We start from the raw sequence: 15,647 nt of genomic DNA, 5'->3' as shown, positions 1-15,647 counted from the left end.
GACCTGATAATGGAGTTAACGCACATAAAGGAGAAGAAGTTAGAATTAGAGCCGCTATACACCAAGGTTATGACCTTGAAGAAGGCATTGATGAGCTTAGCCAAGTCAAGCGAAAGCAACATACTGTTGAAGGGAGAAAAGAGCAAATGGTACGAAGAAATGGCATTAAACGCCTTCGTCTCCGCCTTGAAAGGGTCGATTGGGGTAACTATTAGGAACATGGGAGTCCCGAACATAGCAAAAGCCTACGAGATAGCTTGCAGGGAAAAGAATTTAGGAGCTCTAGAAGAAACCGAACCGGAACCAAAACCACAAGGGTCAACGGAGTCGGTAGACAAAAGCACTAAAGAAACTCCGAGTCAGGGACAGGAGAGAGAGGAACCTCAACGACAAGGAAGTCACAGAGAAACAACCGCCTGGACACACTATCAGTGGGGTAATAACCAGCCTTCGTTTCCAGTGCCTTTCGGCATGCCAAACTTTAATGGATGGCCGGGATTCGGGCTTCCATACCCGATGATGGGCAACCCATTCAAGGTAGACAACTTCAACCAGGGAGAGTCCTCAGGGTACCAAGGGCCATACCGCAACCATCAAAACGGGAATTCTAGATGGAACCAAAGCTATACAAACTGAGACAGGCAGTGGAACAGGTATAACAACGGTTATAACAATAATAGTTACAATAATGGTTATAACAATAACAACGGCAGGAGGCAGTTAGCGATTGAGTCACCAGCCAACGCAGAAGGCAGTGGACAATCAAGGATGACCAGAAATTCAAACAGTTCTGAGCAATCAAGACAATCATACAACTCCAACAATTCGAGACGGTCATACCATTCAACCAACACTTCTGATAAGAACGACAACAGATCTTCTGTCGGGGGGCAACTCCAAAACATTCAAGAGGAGGGCCCAAATTTTCCACAAGCAGCCTCAAACAACCAACAGGATACTTAGGGACGAGGAAGGGTCACTCGACACTGCCTTATTTGTTGATTAAAATTACACCACAAAAATATATAAAATTGCTTATCGATACAGGATCCACATTTTCATTTATTCGCCCCGAGTTAGCGCAACCACAGTACATAAGAAAACTAAAAGACCCGATAGCTATTAAGACCATCACGCAGACACATAAAATCGAGAGAGACGCATTGTTATCGATGTTTGCGGAACTAGGAGGAGAGAGTAAAATAAGAATGCTTCTTTTCACATTTCATCCGTTTTTCGAAGGGTTGATCCGAATAGACGTACTACAACAACTAAAGGCGATTATTGATATACAGGACGGTTGGTTTCAAGTAGCAAATATGAAACAGAAAATTCATTTTGCGTCATATAGACCGTCGGAACTGTATACAATAGAAGCCGAGTCGAAAAATGAAATATCTATTCCGGTACAATTATAGGATGGAGAGTTTTTATTAAATGGAACTATAATAAAAGAAGACCTAGAGTTTTCTGAAGGCATTTACAGAGCAGTGTCAGGACAAAGTCTGGTGGAAGTAACAAACTATGCAGAAGAGGACCAAGAATTGTTTTTAGAAGAGCCGATACACGTGGTGGAATATAAAGCCACCCAGCATTTTGAACTAAATAACATAGAAGGAACAAGGGACAGCGGCGGTAGCGTCCCATTCGACAAAATAAGACCAGGACATCTGAACAAGGAAGAGCTCAGGGAACTATACAGAATTTGTAGGAAACACCCAAAGATATTCCATGAAGAAGGAGATAACCTTTCCTTTACAAACGCGGTCAAGCACCAGATAAGAACAAAGGACGATATCCCCATCTATACTAGGCCATACAGATACGCGTTTAAAGATAGACAGGAGGTCAGGAAGCAGTTAGAGAAGCTGCTGGATCAGAAAATAATTAGACACAGCCATTCGCCCTGGAGTGCACCGGTGTGGCTAGTGCCGAAAAAGAAGGATGCCTCAGGCGAGAGAAAATGGCGAATGGTAGTAGACTATAGAAAACTGAACGAAAAAGTGACAAAGGACAGATATCCGTTACCAATTATAAGCGACGTACTGGATAGCTTAGGCAGAGCCAAATATTTCTCGACGCTAGACTTAGCTAGCGGATACCACCAAATCGAGGTTCAGGAAGCTGACATACCAAAGACGGCCCTCTCCGCAGAGGGAGGACACTTTGAGTATGTGCGAATGCCGTTTGGCTTAAACAACGCCCCCGCAACCTTTCAGAGGTTAATGAACAATATCTTCGGGGAGTGGTTGGGCAAATGTTGCCTCGTATACATGGATGATATTATGGTGTGTGGAAGGCGGCAAAGATTACACACGCGACAGTTTTATTTCTTTCTATACTTCTTCTTTATTTGACTCGCAGAAACAGATTGACTCTTAGTGTTAATTACATCAGCTTAACATTATCTTCACCTAGGTTTAACATGGGTTTTACATAGGTTATCGTGTAGTGTAAGTATCGATATATGAGTGTGCCCAGAGGGTCAGCCTACTACAATTCAGCCATCCTGACGATAAGGATCCCCTGATCCTGGTTTCTTAGAACTAAACATTTATGTTGTAACAATTTTTTTTTTTTTTTTTTTCTTTTAATACGAAACATAAAGTTTTTCCAAATATTTTAAGCTGGCTCTTGTTTATTCCATGATACACTTGGTTAACTGCTTTCAAAGCTACTTCAACTGGAATTTTGGATTCTTTAATGAATGATATCGCGCTCCCTGAATCTATGAGACACTCTGCAATAATGGGTAAATTATTGAAATAAACAAAGAAAATTTTTAACCTTCTTAAATAGTTGTTAGTGTTGCTGTTGATGTTGCTTTTCCTTAGACGACATTCTCCCACAAAATGGCCCATTTCTCCACAAGCGAAGCAAGATCCAGGTGCCCTTGCTGGTTTGCGGCAGTCTTTGGCGAAATGGCCCTTGGAGTTGCAGTTCCTGCAACGCAGGTTGTTGACCACCGCCTCCGATGTTGACTTCTTTGGTACGCAGCTCCCAGCTTGTTGCGGGAGGCGTACATTTGCAAATGCTAGCAGCATTTGCTCCGGATTGGCGAATCTTTGGCTGCGAGCTTGATCGCGTAAGCTCGCCGATGGGATCCCCTCAATGAGATGCTCGAGCAGTTCTTCCATGTCCATGTTGACGGTTTGGGACATCATTTTCTTTTCCTCGAAGTACATGGTAAAACGCTCGTTCCTTTGCCATTTTCGCTGTTGAAATCTTCGGCGCAGCTCTGATTTCGACGCTGTTTCTCCAAATGCTACGATCAGCTGCTCACACAGCCTTTCGAAAGTTTCTAGCATCCGAGTTGGGTTGGCGTGTAGCCAACGCTGTGCGTTACCTTTAAGTTTGGTAACGAACAGCATTCGTAGGCAGTCATCTGTTAGATTGTAGATCAGTCCTATATTTTTGAGGTGCTCCACCCAGTTGCGTGCGCAAATGTTCCCTTCGAAATCGATGGCAGCTTCTTTGGCATGAGAAAGTGAAACTGTTGATCCAGCCCTGGTAAATGGCCTCTCTCCCTGGTTGCCATCAGGGTTGCCACCCAATCCATTTCCAATAGCGATTGTTGGGGCATTCGAAATGTTGACGTTGCCACTTGATCCATAGTCTATTGTGTTCGTTGAGATGTTTGAATTGTCAGCGTTGCCACCTGGTAAATTTCCAATTAGGCTGGTAGGGCGCAAATCGTACATGTTGGAAACTGTCTGCTCTTGTTGTAACTGTGTGTGTGTGGCGGCACGCGTCTCTTCTTGCTGTTGTGTGTGTGTGGCGGCGCGCGTCTCTTGCTGTTGTGTATGTGTGCCGGCGCGTGTCTCGTTCTGCTGTTGTGTATGTATGGCGGCGCTAAGAAGCTCTAGCTGTTGTTGTTGCAATGCGCTACGCGTCTCTGCTTGATGCAACGCATTTTCCTGCGTAATAAGCGCTGTTCGTAGCTGTGTGATAATTCCGAGAAGTTCATTTTGTTCTGGAACATTCTCGGAAACGCCTGTGACGAATTTGTTTCATTTTCAGGATCGATGATGCTTTGCGGTCCGGTGCCGGAGGTGCCGGGCTGATCTTCTTCTGGCATATTTCCTCGCTGTACAAGCGGTACTTGCCCTAGGCGAGCCATTAACTCCGATTTAATACCTTGGGTTGGTAAACCCAACGCCGAAAGCCACCTTTTTAATTGGGTGACGGAAAATTTGTTGAGATCGGCCTGATTCATTTCGTAGGTTCGACCACTTCTGAATTTTTGGAAGACGGCAAAGATTACACACGCGACAGTTTTATTTCTTTCTATACATCTTCTTTATTTGACTCGCAGAAACAGATTGACTCTTAATGTTAATTACATCAGCTTAACATTATCTTCACCTAGGCTTAACATCGGTTTTACATAGGTTATCGTGTAGTGTAAGTATCGATATATGAGTGTGCCCAGAGGGTCAGCCTACTACAGGTGTTTTCGCCATCCTTGCAAGAACACATTACAGACCTGGAAAAGATTTTCAAGAAGCTTACAGAAGCAAACTTTAAATTACAATTGGATAAGACAGAATTCCTGAAGACGGAGGTCGAATATTTAGGACACGTAGTGACCCCACAGGGAATAAAACCGAATCCCGGAAAGATCGAATCAATTAAGAAATTCACAATTCCGAGGACGAGGAAACAGATAAAATCCTTCCTAGGATTATTGGGGTACTACAGGAAGTTTATTAAAGACTTCGCTGCCATAACAAAGCCCTTGACAAAACAACTTAAAGGGAAAAAGGCAGTACAAATAGATGAAGAGTATACAGAGGCATTCGAAGTGTGCAAAACACTTCTATGCAACGACCCGATATTAAAATTCCCTGACTTTGAGAAACCATTCATCCTGACTACTGATGTCAGCAATTATGCTATTGGAGCAGTCCTATCGCAGGGAAACCTGGGATCGGACAGACCAATAGCATATGCAAGTAGGACATTGTCAACGTCCGAAACAAATTATGCCACCATAGAAAAAGAAATGCTTGCCATTATTTGGGCAATAAAACATTTCAGACACTACTTGTTTGGCACCAAGTTCAAGATAGTCACAGATCACAGGCCACTAACATGGCTAATGAGTATAAAAGAGCCCGACTCTAAACTGGTGAGGTGGAGGCTTCAAATGTTAGAGTACGATTTCGAAATAACGTACAAAAAAGGCTCTTTGAATGTAGTGGCGGACGCGTTAAGCAGAGTTCAACCGGAGCTTAACGTCGTCGAAAACGCCTCAGAAGTAGCAACCAACGGAGAGACCATACACTCCGCAAAAGAGGACCTACAGCTAGGATTCCCAATTTCCGAAAAACCACTAAATGAATTCAACATACAGGTGGTTTTAGAAAAAGGGAAAATAGCCAAAATAACAAAACAAGTCCCATTCAGAAACAAGATAAGAATAATATGGTCAGATAATACATTCAATGACGAAACGATTGGCAGAAGGCTTAAAGAAATATTAAAGCCAAAAAGAGCAGTGGCGTTGCTGATACCGGAAGAACTGGTAGTAACCATTCAAGAGGTATACAACAAATATTTCGCATTTAGCAAGTTATATAGAGCAATAAGGTGTACAACCTTACTACCGGACATAAAGGAAAAAACCCAACAAGAAGAAGTAGTTAAGGATTACTATTTCAAAAGTAATCACAGGGGAATAGAGGAAACATTAGCACATCTGAAAAGAAAAATCTTTTTCCCTCAGATGAGGCAAACAATAACGCAGACGATCAACAACTGCGACAGTTGTCAGATCCAAAAGTACGATAGAAGACCCCAAAAAATCAAGTATAGCGTAACCGAAACCCCAGAAAGACCCATGGAAATAATGCATATTGACTTGTACTTTGTCAATAAGAAGAACATCTTCACGATTATTGACAAATTTTCAAGATATGCATGGGGGGTAACTATCCCGGCCAAGGAGAGTATCAACATCGTTGAAGCGATGAAGAACTTCATGGCTCTGTTCGGAATACCTAAAAAGGTTGTTTGCGATCAGGGAGTGGAGTTCTCATCGAATCTCTTTAAGGATTTTTGTAGGCAGTACGAGTTCGAACTGCATACAACATCCTTTCAGCAGACTTCAAGCAACTCTACGGTCGAAAGGTTACACTCTACGATTACGGAAATTTACCGATTAATCGTAGAAAGCAAGAAAGAAAAGAAATTGGAGATTAGACATGACGAAATACTGAGTGAGGCGTTTATAACATACAACAACGCCATCCACTCAGCAACAAAGCTGACGCCTCAAGAATTATTTACTGGCAGAACGCATGATTTTCTGACGAAAGTGTCATTCACCAATGAACACGACTACTTACAGAAAATCAATGCATTCCAGTCCGAAATCTACCCCAAAATAAAAGAAAGGGTAGAGAACTGAAAAATCAGATGAATTGAGGTTGCAAATACATAGGCAAATACATATAGGCAAGAACCAGAACCGGTACAGGTAGGGAACACGATATTTAGGAAAGAGAATAGGAGGGATAAGCTCACCCCTAGATTCTCAAAGCACAATGTGAGGGTGATAATGTTGTAACCATAACATCTACTAAACCACAGAAAATCCATAAAGAAAAGATCAAAAGAATTAACAAGCCCAATCAATAATATTACTTACAGGTGGTCAAATACCATGGCCGAGGAGAGCAAGTTCGAGGTAATAAACTTGAAGGGAAATGAACCGCTAGCCCAAATACAAATGGGAGCGGCGAGAATAATTCAAACACACAAAACCTTGGTGCACATCGTGAGGCTACACGAATATAAACAAATAATAGAAGGAATAGAAATAACACTCAAAGAGATAGTTGACGAGCCCGAAACTAGGGACCTAGTTAAGTCATTACAAAATAAACTACAGATGACACGAAATAGGCTAGAGAGCATATGGCCCAGACACAGGAGAGCGAGGGGACTGATCAACGGATTAGGGTCAGTAGTCGAGGCAATAACAGGAAACTTGGATGCGAACGACGCTGAAAAGTTAGAAGAGGAGATAAGAAAAATGAGAGAAGAGGAAGAAAACTTGAGGGAAAATATAAATGCACAAGAAGGAACAGGTAACAAAATCAATGTAATGTTCAGGAATTTAACTAAATATATTAATGAAGAGCAGAGTAGGGTAAATACGTTCATTAATAATTACAACAATGGCGTTAGTAAGTCATTGGTAGAAGAAGACAGGAGAATTTACAGATTAGAATACATAAATAGAATCTCCCTCACGATAGATATACTAGGGATAAACTTAAACGACGTCGCAGAAAGTTTATTACTGGCAAAGCTAGGAATAATTTCAAAATTCTTATTCAACAAACAGGAAACAGATAGATGCGTTAAAGAATTGGAAAGACAGGAAATACAATTAGTATCAGACGAACATATGTATGAATTTTTAGAATTAAATGCGATAATGAACAATACAGATATATTATTTTCAATTAGGTTACCTTTATTCAAGAAAGAAATTTTCTCTCTAACAAGATTAATTCCACTCCCCATGAATAACACAGAATTTGTGATAACTCCAAATTATGTGGCGATTCATGGGAATGAAATTCATTATTATAAGAACAAATGTCTATTTTTAAGAAACATTTTTATATGTAAATATGATAAAAGTGTAAGTCAGGAGAATGAGAAATGTATAACTAGGTTGTTGAGTGGAAAGGAGGCGGAGTGCACGACAAAAGACATTGGATTCATCACAACAATATTCGAACCGGAGGCCGGTTACATCGCCATCTTCAACGGGGAGAACATCAAGGTACATACGGACTGCGGATTTGAGAAAACAATAAATGGATCGGTACTGATCAGATTCAACCACTGCAAGACGCTGATAAACAACGTGCAGTACGAAGCAGCGGAGAGACTGGGTACAGCCAGCTTGGAACTGGACATACCCCACATACAAAAGATCAGGTGGAGGATCTGGAAACCAAGATCCAAATCAACAGGATACAGTGGGGAACCACAATCCACAATACCACGACATACACCATGCTCGGGGTATTAATGGTGTTGATACTCACCATGACCTGGTTCCCCAAGAAGACAAAGATATTCTCGCCGAGTACCACACCCCTTGGCACCTTCACACCCACCATCGCTCTAGCGGCTACTATAGCATCAATAGCCCCGCTATGGTCGGTAGTTCAGACTGGGGGGGGAGGAGTTACCGCCTCAGAAGCTACCCTCGGCGGTCCCCCACCAAAGCCGCCTCGACAACCGGAGAGCGAGAGACCCGGAGAATAAGTTGGACGACCCACTTGGAATGCAGAGTCGTCGGATCGGATGACCCGGAGTGCTGAATCAACAAACACCAGACCAACAAACACCACACCAACAAAGTTGCCGGTCGCATCCGCTCCAATTCCACTTTACAGCCAGTAAGCAGTTTAGGGCTAACACATTGCATTCTAAAGAACCAAATAAAGAAGCATAATTCATTCTGATTTTGAAAAGCAACCGAGACGGTCTATTAATTTTGGTGGGCAACCATTTCCAATAAATTCAGCACCTCCCGTATTCCCCGCGGATACATCATAACTCGCGCGCGCCAAGATCACGCGCTAAGGGTTACAATGGCCCAACATAGATCGGCCACACTAATACAGCATTAAATCAGTTGGGATACGCGGGCACACTATCCTCCGCCAAACCTCTATATAAGGCGCACCCCAGCCTTCTAGAAGTCATTCAGTTCGGCCGGCGATCGACGACAAGACCTCCAGAAGGAGCTACCAGGAACGGAGCAAGATCAGCGGTAAGGAGACGACAGAGCCATAGGAGGCGGGCAACGATGTGGTAACTAACTAAGCATAGCAGTCTTTGCTGGAATCAAATAAATATCTGAGACGACTCCTGGCCATCCGAGCACCGACAGATCGTCACAACCCTACGAAAAATGTATATATGGAACTAGCACTATTTCGCTTTTATATGGCATCGCTACCGCTTTCCTAACCATATTAGTAACCTTAAATCTTTCTAAATCGTGTGCCATATTCCCACTTGCTAAGCAAATACCTAGAGCTAAAGAGGATACAGGCGCTTTATAAAAGCTACGAATATCTAAAATTCTCCTACCTATAATAAAAATACCTTCTGCATCTTGTTCAAAAGAATCTACTTCAATCGGGATGTGTTCTTGTACATAACAATAACTATTTGGCCTTTTATTCCTAAGCGTACATTCCAGCAACAATACCAGTGTATAACAAAAATTGCCTAAACTCCTCGGCTTTCCAATGCGGCAATTAATCCAACGTTCTTGGTTTTCGAGCAAACTATTGTGGGACGCAGCTGTTTCCTTCGTTTGGAAACCCTATATTCTTGCTCTATTTTATTTTCCACTATTCTTTTTAAAAATTTTCGCATGACACCCAAATCAATAAGGTGCATGCAATCTAAAGGGACTTGAGTTACAATTAGAACCCCAAGTTTTTCTTAAGCGGACTGAACAGTTAAATATTCTTTATGGTGGTTACGATATGTCCTGTGCCTAAAGTTTTCATCTGTAATCAATTCACCACGTTCAGTGCTAAATGTCAATACAGAATCTACTTTTCGTCCTACCTGGGTACATTTGCTGCAACCATGGCTCCAGGCGTGGCAGTAATAAATGCTCGAGCAGGAGCATCACAAACTATGGCTCTAAATTCAAACCAATTTTTTTATTAGAAATTGTTAAACCATTTTTAATAATTTCGGAAGTTTCGGACACAAATTTCTCTTCGTTATTATAACGCTTATTATGTCCCATAAAAACTCCAATTGGCAATACGGGGCGGCCATGGATATTATTTATTCTTAGAAGAATGCCCTATAACTGTGCCCTAGAACTTTTAAAAATTGGAAGTCCGTCAATGTTTATATCGATGATCAGTACGTCCGGCAATTGGAGAAACACTGATAGTTTTTTTAATTGTTTTGCTAAACCGACTTTGTATTTTAAAGACTTTTCGCAAAGTCATGCCGTTTGGAATGCAATTAGCTACGCTAATTTATCAACACGAAACCCTTTAAATACCGACTTTATATATTTAACGTTGAAAATGTTTCAAGCAAACACCACTTGTCACTTTCTACAATTTAATGCAAATTCAAAAGAAAAGGGGGACGGTAAACGAAACCGAAAATTCTGACAGGCGGGTGCCAGGGTATTTCCGACCATAATGATCCCGTGTAATTAGAATTACAGAGACAAATAATTAAAAACGTAATTTGCGTTGCCTATAGCGACAGTTTAATTCTTACAACACTTAAAATCCTTAAATCAACAAATATAAATTATATATACACTTAAAACTATATAGAAATCGCACCAATTATTACAACGGTATTCAGTAGGCTATACATAGCTTTTTTTTTTTGTCGACTCGGATTTTGTCTCCTCTCACTCTCATTTTCGGTCATTGCTCCGAACTACTTCGAAAAAAACCAATAATATGTTTCATAATAATATGACAGTTTTTTGCTCGCGATGGTACATATAAAAATACTTTTTTTTTTTTTTAACTTTACTTGTGGAAGTACGGAGACAGAATGACTTCTGTTCCGCATCCACGCATTTATTTTGCCTCTGATTGCACCGAGTGCAATATATAGGTACAATTAGTTGCATTTTTGAATCCGTACATTGGTGAGGCGAGTATAAGGGTTGGACAAGTGTGGTAAGTATAGTTTAGGTTTAAGTTAGTATTTTCTTGCCATTGCGTGGACTGGTAACATTAACATATGTTATCTTTGTTTACATTTTCTAATTGTGTAAATATTTACAAAAGTTTTAAGTTTTGAGTTTTAAATAGATTTTTCTTTTTCTTTACAGGTACCCCCGCCAGAGGGACGGAAGCACCAAGTCGCTGGAATCCTCTGGAGTCGTCGTCGGTGGAAATTTAAAGATGTATGGCCCAGTTTGTGCACAGGGTGCGCGCCACTTGCGAATTTAAATCGGGCCGGCTTGCATTTAAGTAAGTTCATGGTGGACTGCGTAGATGGTAACATTATCAGCTGTTTTCTTTGTTAACATTTTCAAACTGCCAAATGTTTACAAAGTCTTTAGGTTTGAATTTAATATTGCTTTTTATTTCTCTTTACAGGTACCCCCGACAGAAGGACGGAAGCACCAAGTCACTGGAGACCTCAGGAGTCATTGCCGGTGGAGAATTGGGGATGTTTGGCCCAATTTGTTGCAGTCGCAGGGTGCGCGCAACTTGCAACATTTGAGTTGGACCAGCGTTGCAGGTGAGTAATTCGTGGTGGATATTTTAACGCAGCTGTCGTATGTGGTACTTCCTACCACAACAGCGGCCGTTATTTTTCGTTTGCAATTTTCATTTAAATTGCAGGCACTCCGCCAGTCGTCAACATTGAAGTTCCGATGTGGATCCCGCGCAGCCGTCATTGTGGTCATTTTAGAGTTGCTGGCACCACCGGGTCGTGGTGCACCGTTTGGCGGTGGAGTCTGCCTGAATTTGGGCAGGGAACTCATCGCTTTAAGTGGATTCGTTACGCGCTACGTCTGCCAATAAGCTGCCAACCCGTTCTCTGGTTTTTTCTCCAGTTGTCAGGAGGGTCCAGAACGCTGTCAGTTCCCGCGCCGCCGTCCCGTTTCAGGGTCCAGAACGCTATCAGTTCCCGCGCCGCCGTCTCGTTGCAAGGTCCGAAAAGTTTCTGCATCTCAGCTAGTGTCCTTCAGGAATCGGCAGGGAGGTCATAATTGACTTGAAGTCGTCAGAATTGCCGCTTTCGTAGGCCATCTCGCCAGGAATAGAGGAGCATCTTATAATCGCCGGGCCAAAATGCTTTGCCGTAGGCCGCCGCTCGAGAAAGTCCATGGAATTGGATGTAGAAAATTGTGCCTATGTGTTTAATTTTTTGTTTTTGTCTGATTGGCATTTGTCTTTTCTTTTACAGGTCCAGTTGTCCGGGAGTTTTTAATTTGGAAATCAAGGGATGAGAGGCTAATAAAAATGTGCAAATTCGTGTAGTCAGACAACAGGCATTTTGAAGAGCCTCGGACCCTAGTTATTTGTTTGTATTGGCAGAGAGGGGCGTTGTCGTTGTTATTAATTTCCAGTTGTTTTTCTGGTTTGTAATTTATTAACAATTGCTCTATTTTTTACAGGAGAGCTGCCGAGTTCGATTTGGAAGTAGCATGGGCTGGATATGCAGTGCCGTGGATTGGACGCAATAGTTGTCACTGGAAGTCATTGAGGGGAAAAAGACGAATTTGGAGTGCGCGAATTTTTTCACTACCGACATCAGCAGCGCCACGCACTGTGGTCCACTGTGACGAGGGTAGACTGTGGCATGGAGACGCCATTAATTCTCGTCAGTTTGCTGCGACAGTTGCGTTGCGCTAGGGTTACGCATGTAAAATGAATTCGTCTATTTAAAGGTAAGATTTATATTATTTCTTGTTTCTAGTAGTCAGTTGCGTAGTTTTATGCTTTAACTAATTTATTTTCTTCTTTTTCAAGGGTTTCGTCAGTGTAACCTTGCTGCGGGAAAAAGTCAAATTCGAGGGTCACGATTTCGACCTTTTGCCGGGTCAGCAGCGCCTCGCCTAGGGTCCAGAAAGTCGAAGGGGCATCCCCACATGGAGACGGTATCAAAACATTATACGTTTTATATGTTTTAAGTGCCAAAATCTCCATTTTCGGTTACGTCGAGTCGGGAAGTAGTCAGTTGCGTAGTTTTATGCTTTTATTGATTTATTTTATTCTTTTTCAGGGTCAGCGTCAGTATTCTAATGCTGCGGGAGAAAGGTCAAAATTTAAGGGTCACGATTTCGACCTTTTGCCGGGTCAGCAGCGCCGCGCCCAAGGTCAAGAAAGTCGAGGGGGCATCACCACATGGAAATGGCATCAAAACATGATACGCTTTATATGTTTTAAGTGCCAAAATCTCTATTTTCGGTTACGTCGAGTCGGGAAGTAGTAAGTTGCGTAGTTTTATGCTTTTATTAATTTGTTATATTCTTTTTCAGGGATGTTGTCAGTATACCGTTGCTACCAGGAAAAAGTCGAATTCAAGAGTCACGATTTTGACCTTTTGCCGGGTCAGCAGCGCCGCGCCAAGGGTCAACAAAATCGAGGGGGCTTCTTAACATAGAGACGGCATCAAAACATTGTTAATGTTTTATATATATTATTATATAGCTCTCTGTTTTATGTTTTGATTAAATTATTTCAATCTTTAACAAAGATTTCGTCGATATTACATTTCTAAGGAAAAAAGTCAATTTCAAGGGTCACGATTTCGACCTTTTGACGGGTCGGCAGCACCACGCCTAGGGTCTATAAAATCGTGGGGGAATCTCAGTATGGAGATGGCATCAAAACATTGTATGTTTATTGTGTTTTAAGTGCCAAAAAGTTAGTTTATCCATTTCGCCAAGTCGGGTCGTCTTTTATCGTCGAGTACGGCTTTCGGAGAGATTGCAGCTGTTGTTTCAGGACATTTCGAAGGATATTCATCATGTTTTTGCCGCGCGTTGAATTCATCTATGCGGGTCCTAGTGGGTGACATCCTTCACGTCCTCTTCGTAGGGATCAGCAGGAATACATCGTCAAGAGGCTTTTCGTCCGGATTGCTTGCTGGTGAGTGGCGTTTTGATATTTTATATAATATTATTTATAGTTATTTCCTTGTTTACAGGTTGTCAAGAGGGAAATTAGGCGAGTTGTTGCCGCTATACCCTAGTTGCTGCTTCGCTTTTCGTCTGAACATGCCATTTTAGTCTTTTTTCAGTCTTTTAGCAGTCTTATTTTAATTAAAGTTAAATCGACGTTTCCATATCTGGGTCATTTTGTCTTCCTTGTATAATTAAAGCCATTAAAATGTCAATCTTCTTTTCCAAATTGTCAACTCTATTTGCTAGTTTAATGACGGGGTCGTCGGGGTGACTATTTTTCGGAAGAGTGTTGGTATTTTCAGGTGAAGTTTTCTCCTTCACAATCCTTGGCTTCAGATTTGCCATGGCAGCTCTGCTCGTTGTCGGGGGGCTGTCGTCATTTTCCTGTTTGCGGTTCGTTGTTTTTTATACATTTTTCTGTTCCTTATGCACATTTTGTTCATTTCGAAGCCTGTTCTGGAATTTTTCCAGATGTCTTTGCGCTGGGTTTCTAGCCATGTTTGGGGCCTTGACCTTGGGATTGATCCTGCCATTTGTGGAGACCTTGTCTGCATTCCGGCGCCATTTATTTAGGCGTGTTTGTATGGCAGCTTCATGTAAAGAAAAACGTGGTTGATTTGGTCTACTATCCCTCACATTTTGCAGGAACGGATTCATTGTAGACTTCCTGGCGGCTTCCTTTCGGGCTTCGGCTATTTCGGTACTATATGGTAGTCGGGGGGTCTTGTTGAATGGGAGGGGGGGCTGCCGTTCATATTTGTTGGTTTTTACGTCCATTGTTGACCTAATTTTGTGGAAATCTATCCTGTTGACTGCTAGTTTTTGTTTCTTTGCCTTATAGGCAGGGCACCCCTTGTATGCGCTGATGTGGTTTCCGTTGCAGTTAAAACAGGAGGCGGGGGTTGATCTTGGCTTTGTGCATTCGCTAGACCAGTGCTGGCCGGCGCACTTCATGCACCTTGGGGGCTTCATGCATGTATTTCTAGCATGCCTGAACCCCTGGCACCTGAAGCACTGAACCGGCTCCCTCGTCCTATTCTTCCTTTCAACTTCCACCCTTTGCCCGCCTAGCTCTTTTATGGAGAGAATCCGCTGGTGGCTGCCATCCTTGACTTAGACAATTTCTAGTTCGTGCATCCGCATCGGGCCTCCAGTTGCAGGATTGATCATATTCCGTGCAAACTTGGACTGGAGGCCGAGCTTCTGCAACTCACTAGTTATCCATGTGCAAGGGGTGGAAGGGTGTAAATGGCGAATAACTACTCTGAAGCCGCTTTCAGATTTAATCTGGTTGGAAAAGAAGGGGGTGTCACTCTTTGCTAGGATTTCTTTTTGATTGATTTCTGATTGGCGCCGAGGCGCTGCATGCAGTGGCTTTATCACAGGGGGTTGGGTGGCGGGGGGCTTTGATTTCCTCTACAATACTTTGGGCCGCCTTGCTTTTGAAGATGGGGGTATTCAGGGGGGGAAAGATGCTTGGGGTAGCAAAAACGGAGGGCACGCATGCCCTTTTATTTGGCGTGTAGTTGTGTAGTTTGAGCTGTCCATATCCACATTTGGTCGCTTGCCCGGGGTTTTCATTAGTGGTGCTGGATCGGAGGGTGCCACAAATCCTAATCCAGATCCAGTTACCACTTCCGAGAAACTCATTGGCTGCACGCCCTTGCTTTTAGGGGGTGAGTTAAATAGATCTCGCTTGGCAGCAGGCCGGCTAAGGGTTCGGGATGCTGATGTATTTCCCATAGTATGCATGGCGATAGATTTGGGTTTTGACTGTAATTTGTCTTGAGCAGGGGGGCTTGGGGAAACGCCCTTCCGGTGGGGGGAAGTGGTTATCTTCCCAGAAATTTCCTTGTCAGTGGTGGGTTTCTTGTTTAAACTTAGTTTGGCAACATCCGGTTTATGATTTAATTTAAAGAAAAAAGCGCTGCGTGTTGTGTATTTACTGCAACCCTTGGTTGCAGTCCCT

At 42.5% G+C, this 15,647-nt stretch overlaps 1 protein-coding gene across 4 annotated transcripts; it reads left to right on the top strand.

Annotated features, from left to right (window-relative positions):
* Positions 1-10,871: 10,871 nt before the first annotated feature.
* On the top strand, positions 10,872-13,156 carry LOC122624252. 4 transcript variants are annotated; one of them, XR_006326457.1, is made up of 5 exons: positions 10,872-11,009; positions 11,139-11,283; positions 11,388-12,072; positions 12,167-12,439; positions 12,522-13,156. XR_006326457.1 is itself a non-coding variant. In XM_043803737.1 (5 exons), the coding sequence occupies exons 1-4, from the start codon at positions 11,034-11,036 to the stop codon at positions 12,027-12,029; spliced, it is 534 nt and encodes a 177-aa protein (XP_043659672.1). In that variant the 5' UTR covers positions 11,027-11,033; the 3' UTR covers positions 12,030-12,439; positions 12,522-13,156. The 4 variants fall into 4 exon arrangements, 2 of the variants coding, with proteins under 2 accessions (XP_043659672.1, XP_043659673.1); XM_043803737.1 differs by lacking the exon at positions 10,872-11,009 and adding an exon at positions 11,027-11,036 and having other exon boundaries at positions 11,388-11,699; positions 11,956-12,439; XR_006326456.1 differs by having other exon boundaries at positions 11,388-12,439.
* The last annotated feature ends 2,491 nt before the right edge of the window (positions 13,157-15,647 follow it).

The sequence above is a fragment of the Drosophila teissieri genome, chromosome X, assembly GCF_016746235.2.
Source record: "Drosophila teissieri strain GT53w chromosome X, Prin_Dtei_1.1, whole genome shotgun sequence".
Classification (NCBI taxonomy): Eukaryota; Metazoa; Arthropoda; class Insecta; order Diptera; family Drosophilidae; genus Drosophila; species Drosophila teissieri.
The sequence above is the reverse complement of the archived record's forward strand: the minus strand, read 5'-3'. Positions and strand labels throughout refer to the sequence as shown.

Coding starts and splice junctions, on each gene's coding strand:
- LOC122624252 (XM_043803737.1), top strand. Junction 11,284..11,387: donor GAGTTGGACCAGCGTTGCAG/GTGAGTAATTCG, acceptor TTTAAATTGCAG/GCACTCCGCCAGTCGTCAAC. Junction 11,700..11,955: donor CGCCGCCGTCTCGTTGCAAG/GTCCGAAAAGTT, acceptor TTTCTTTTACAG/GTCCAGTTGTCCGGGAGTTT.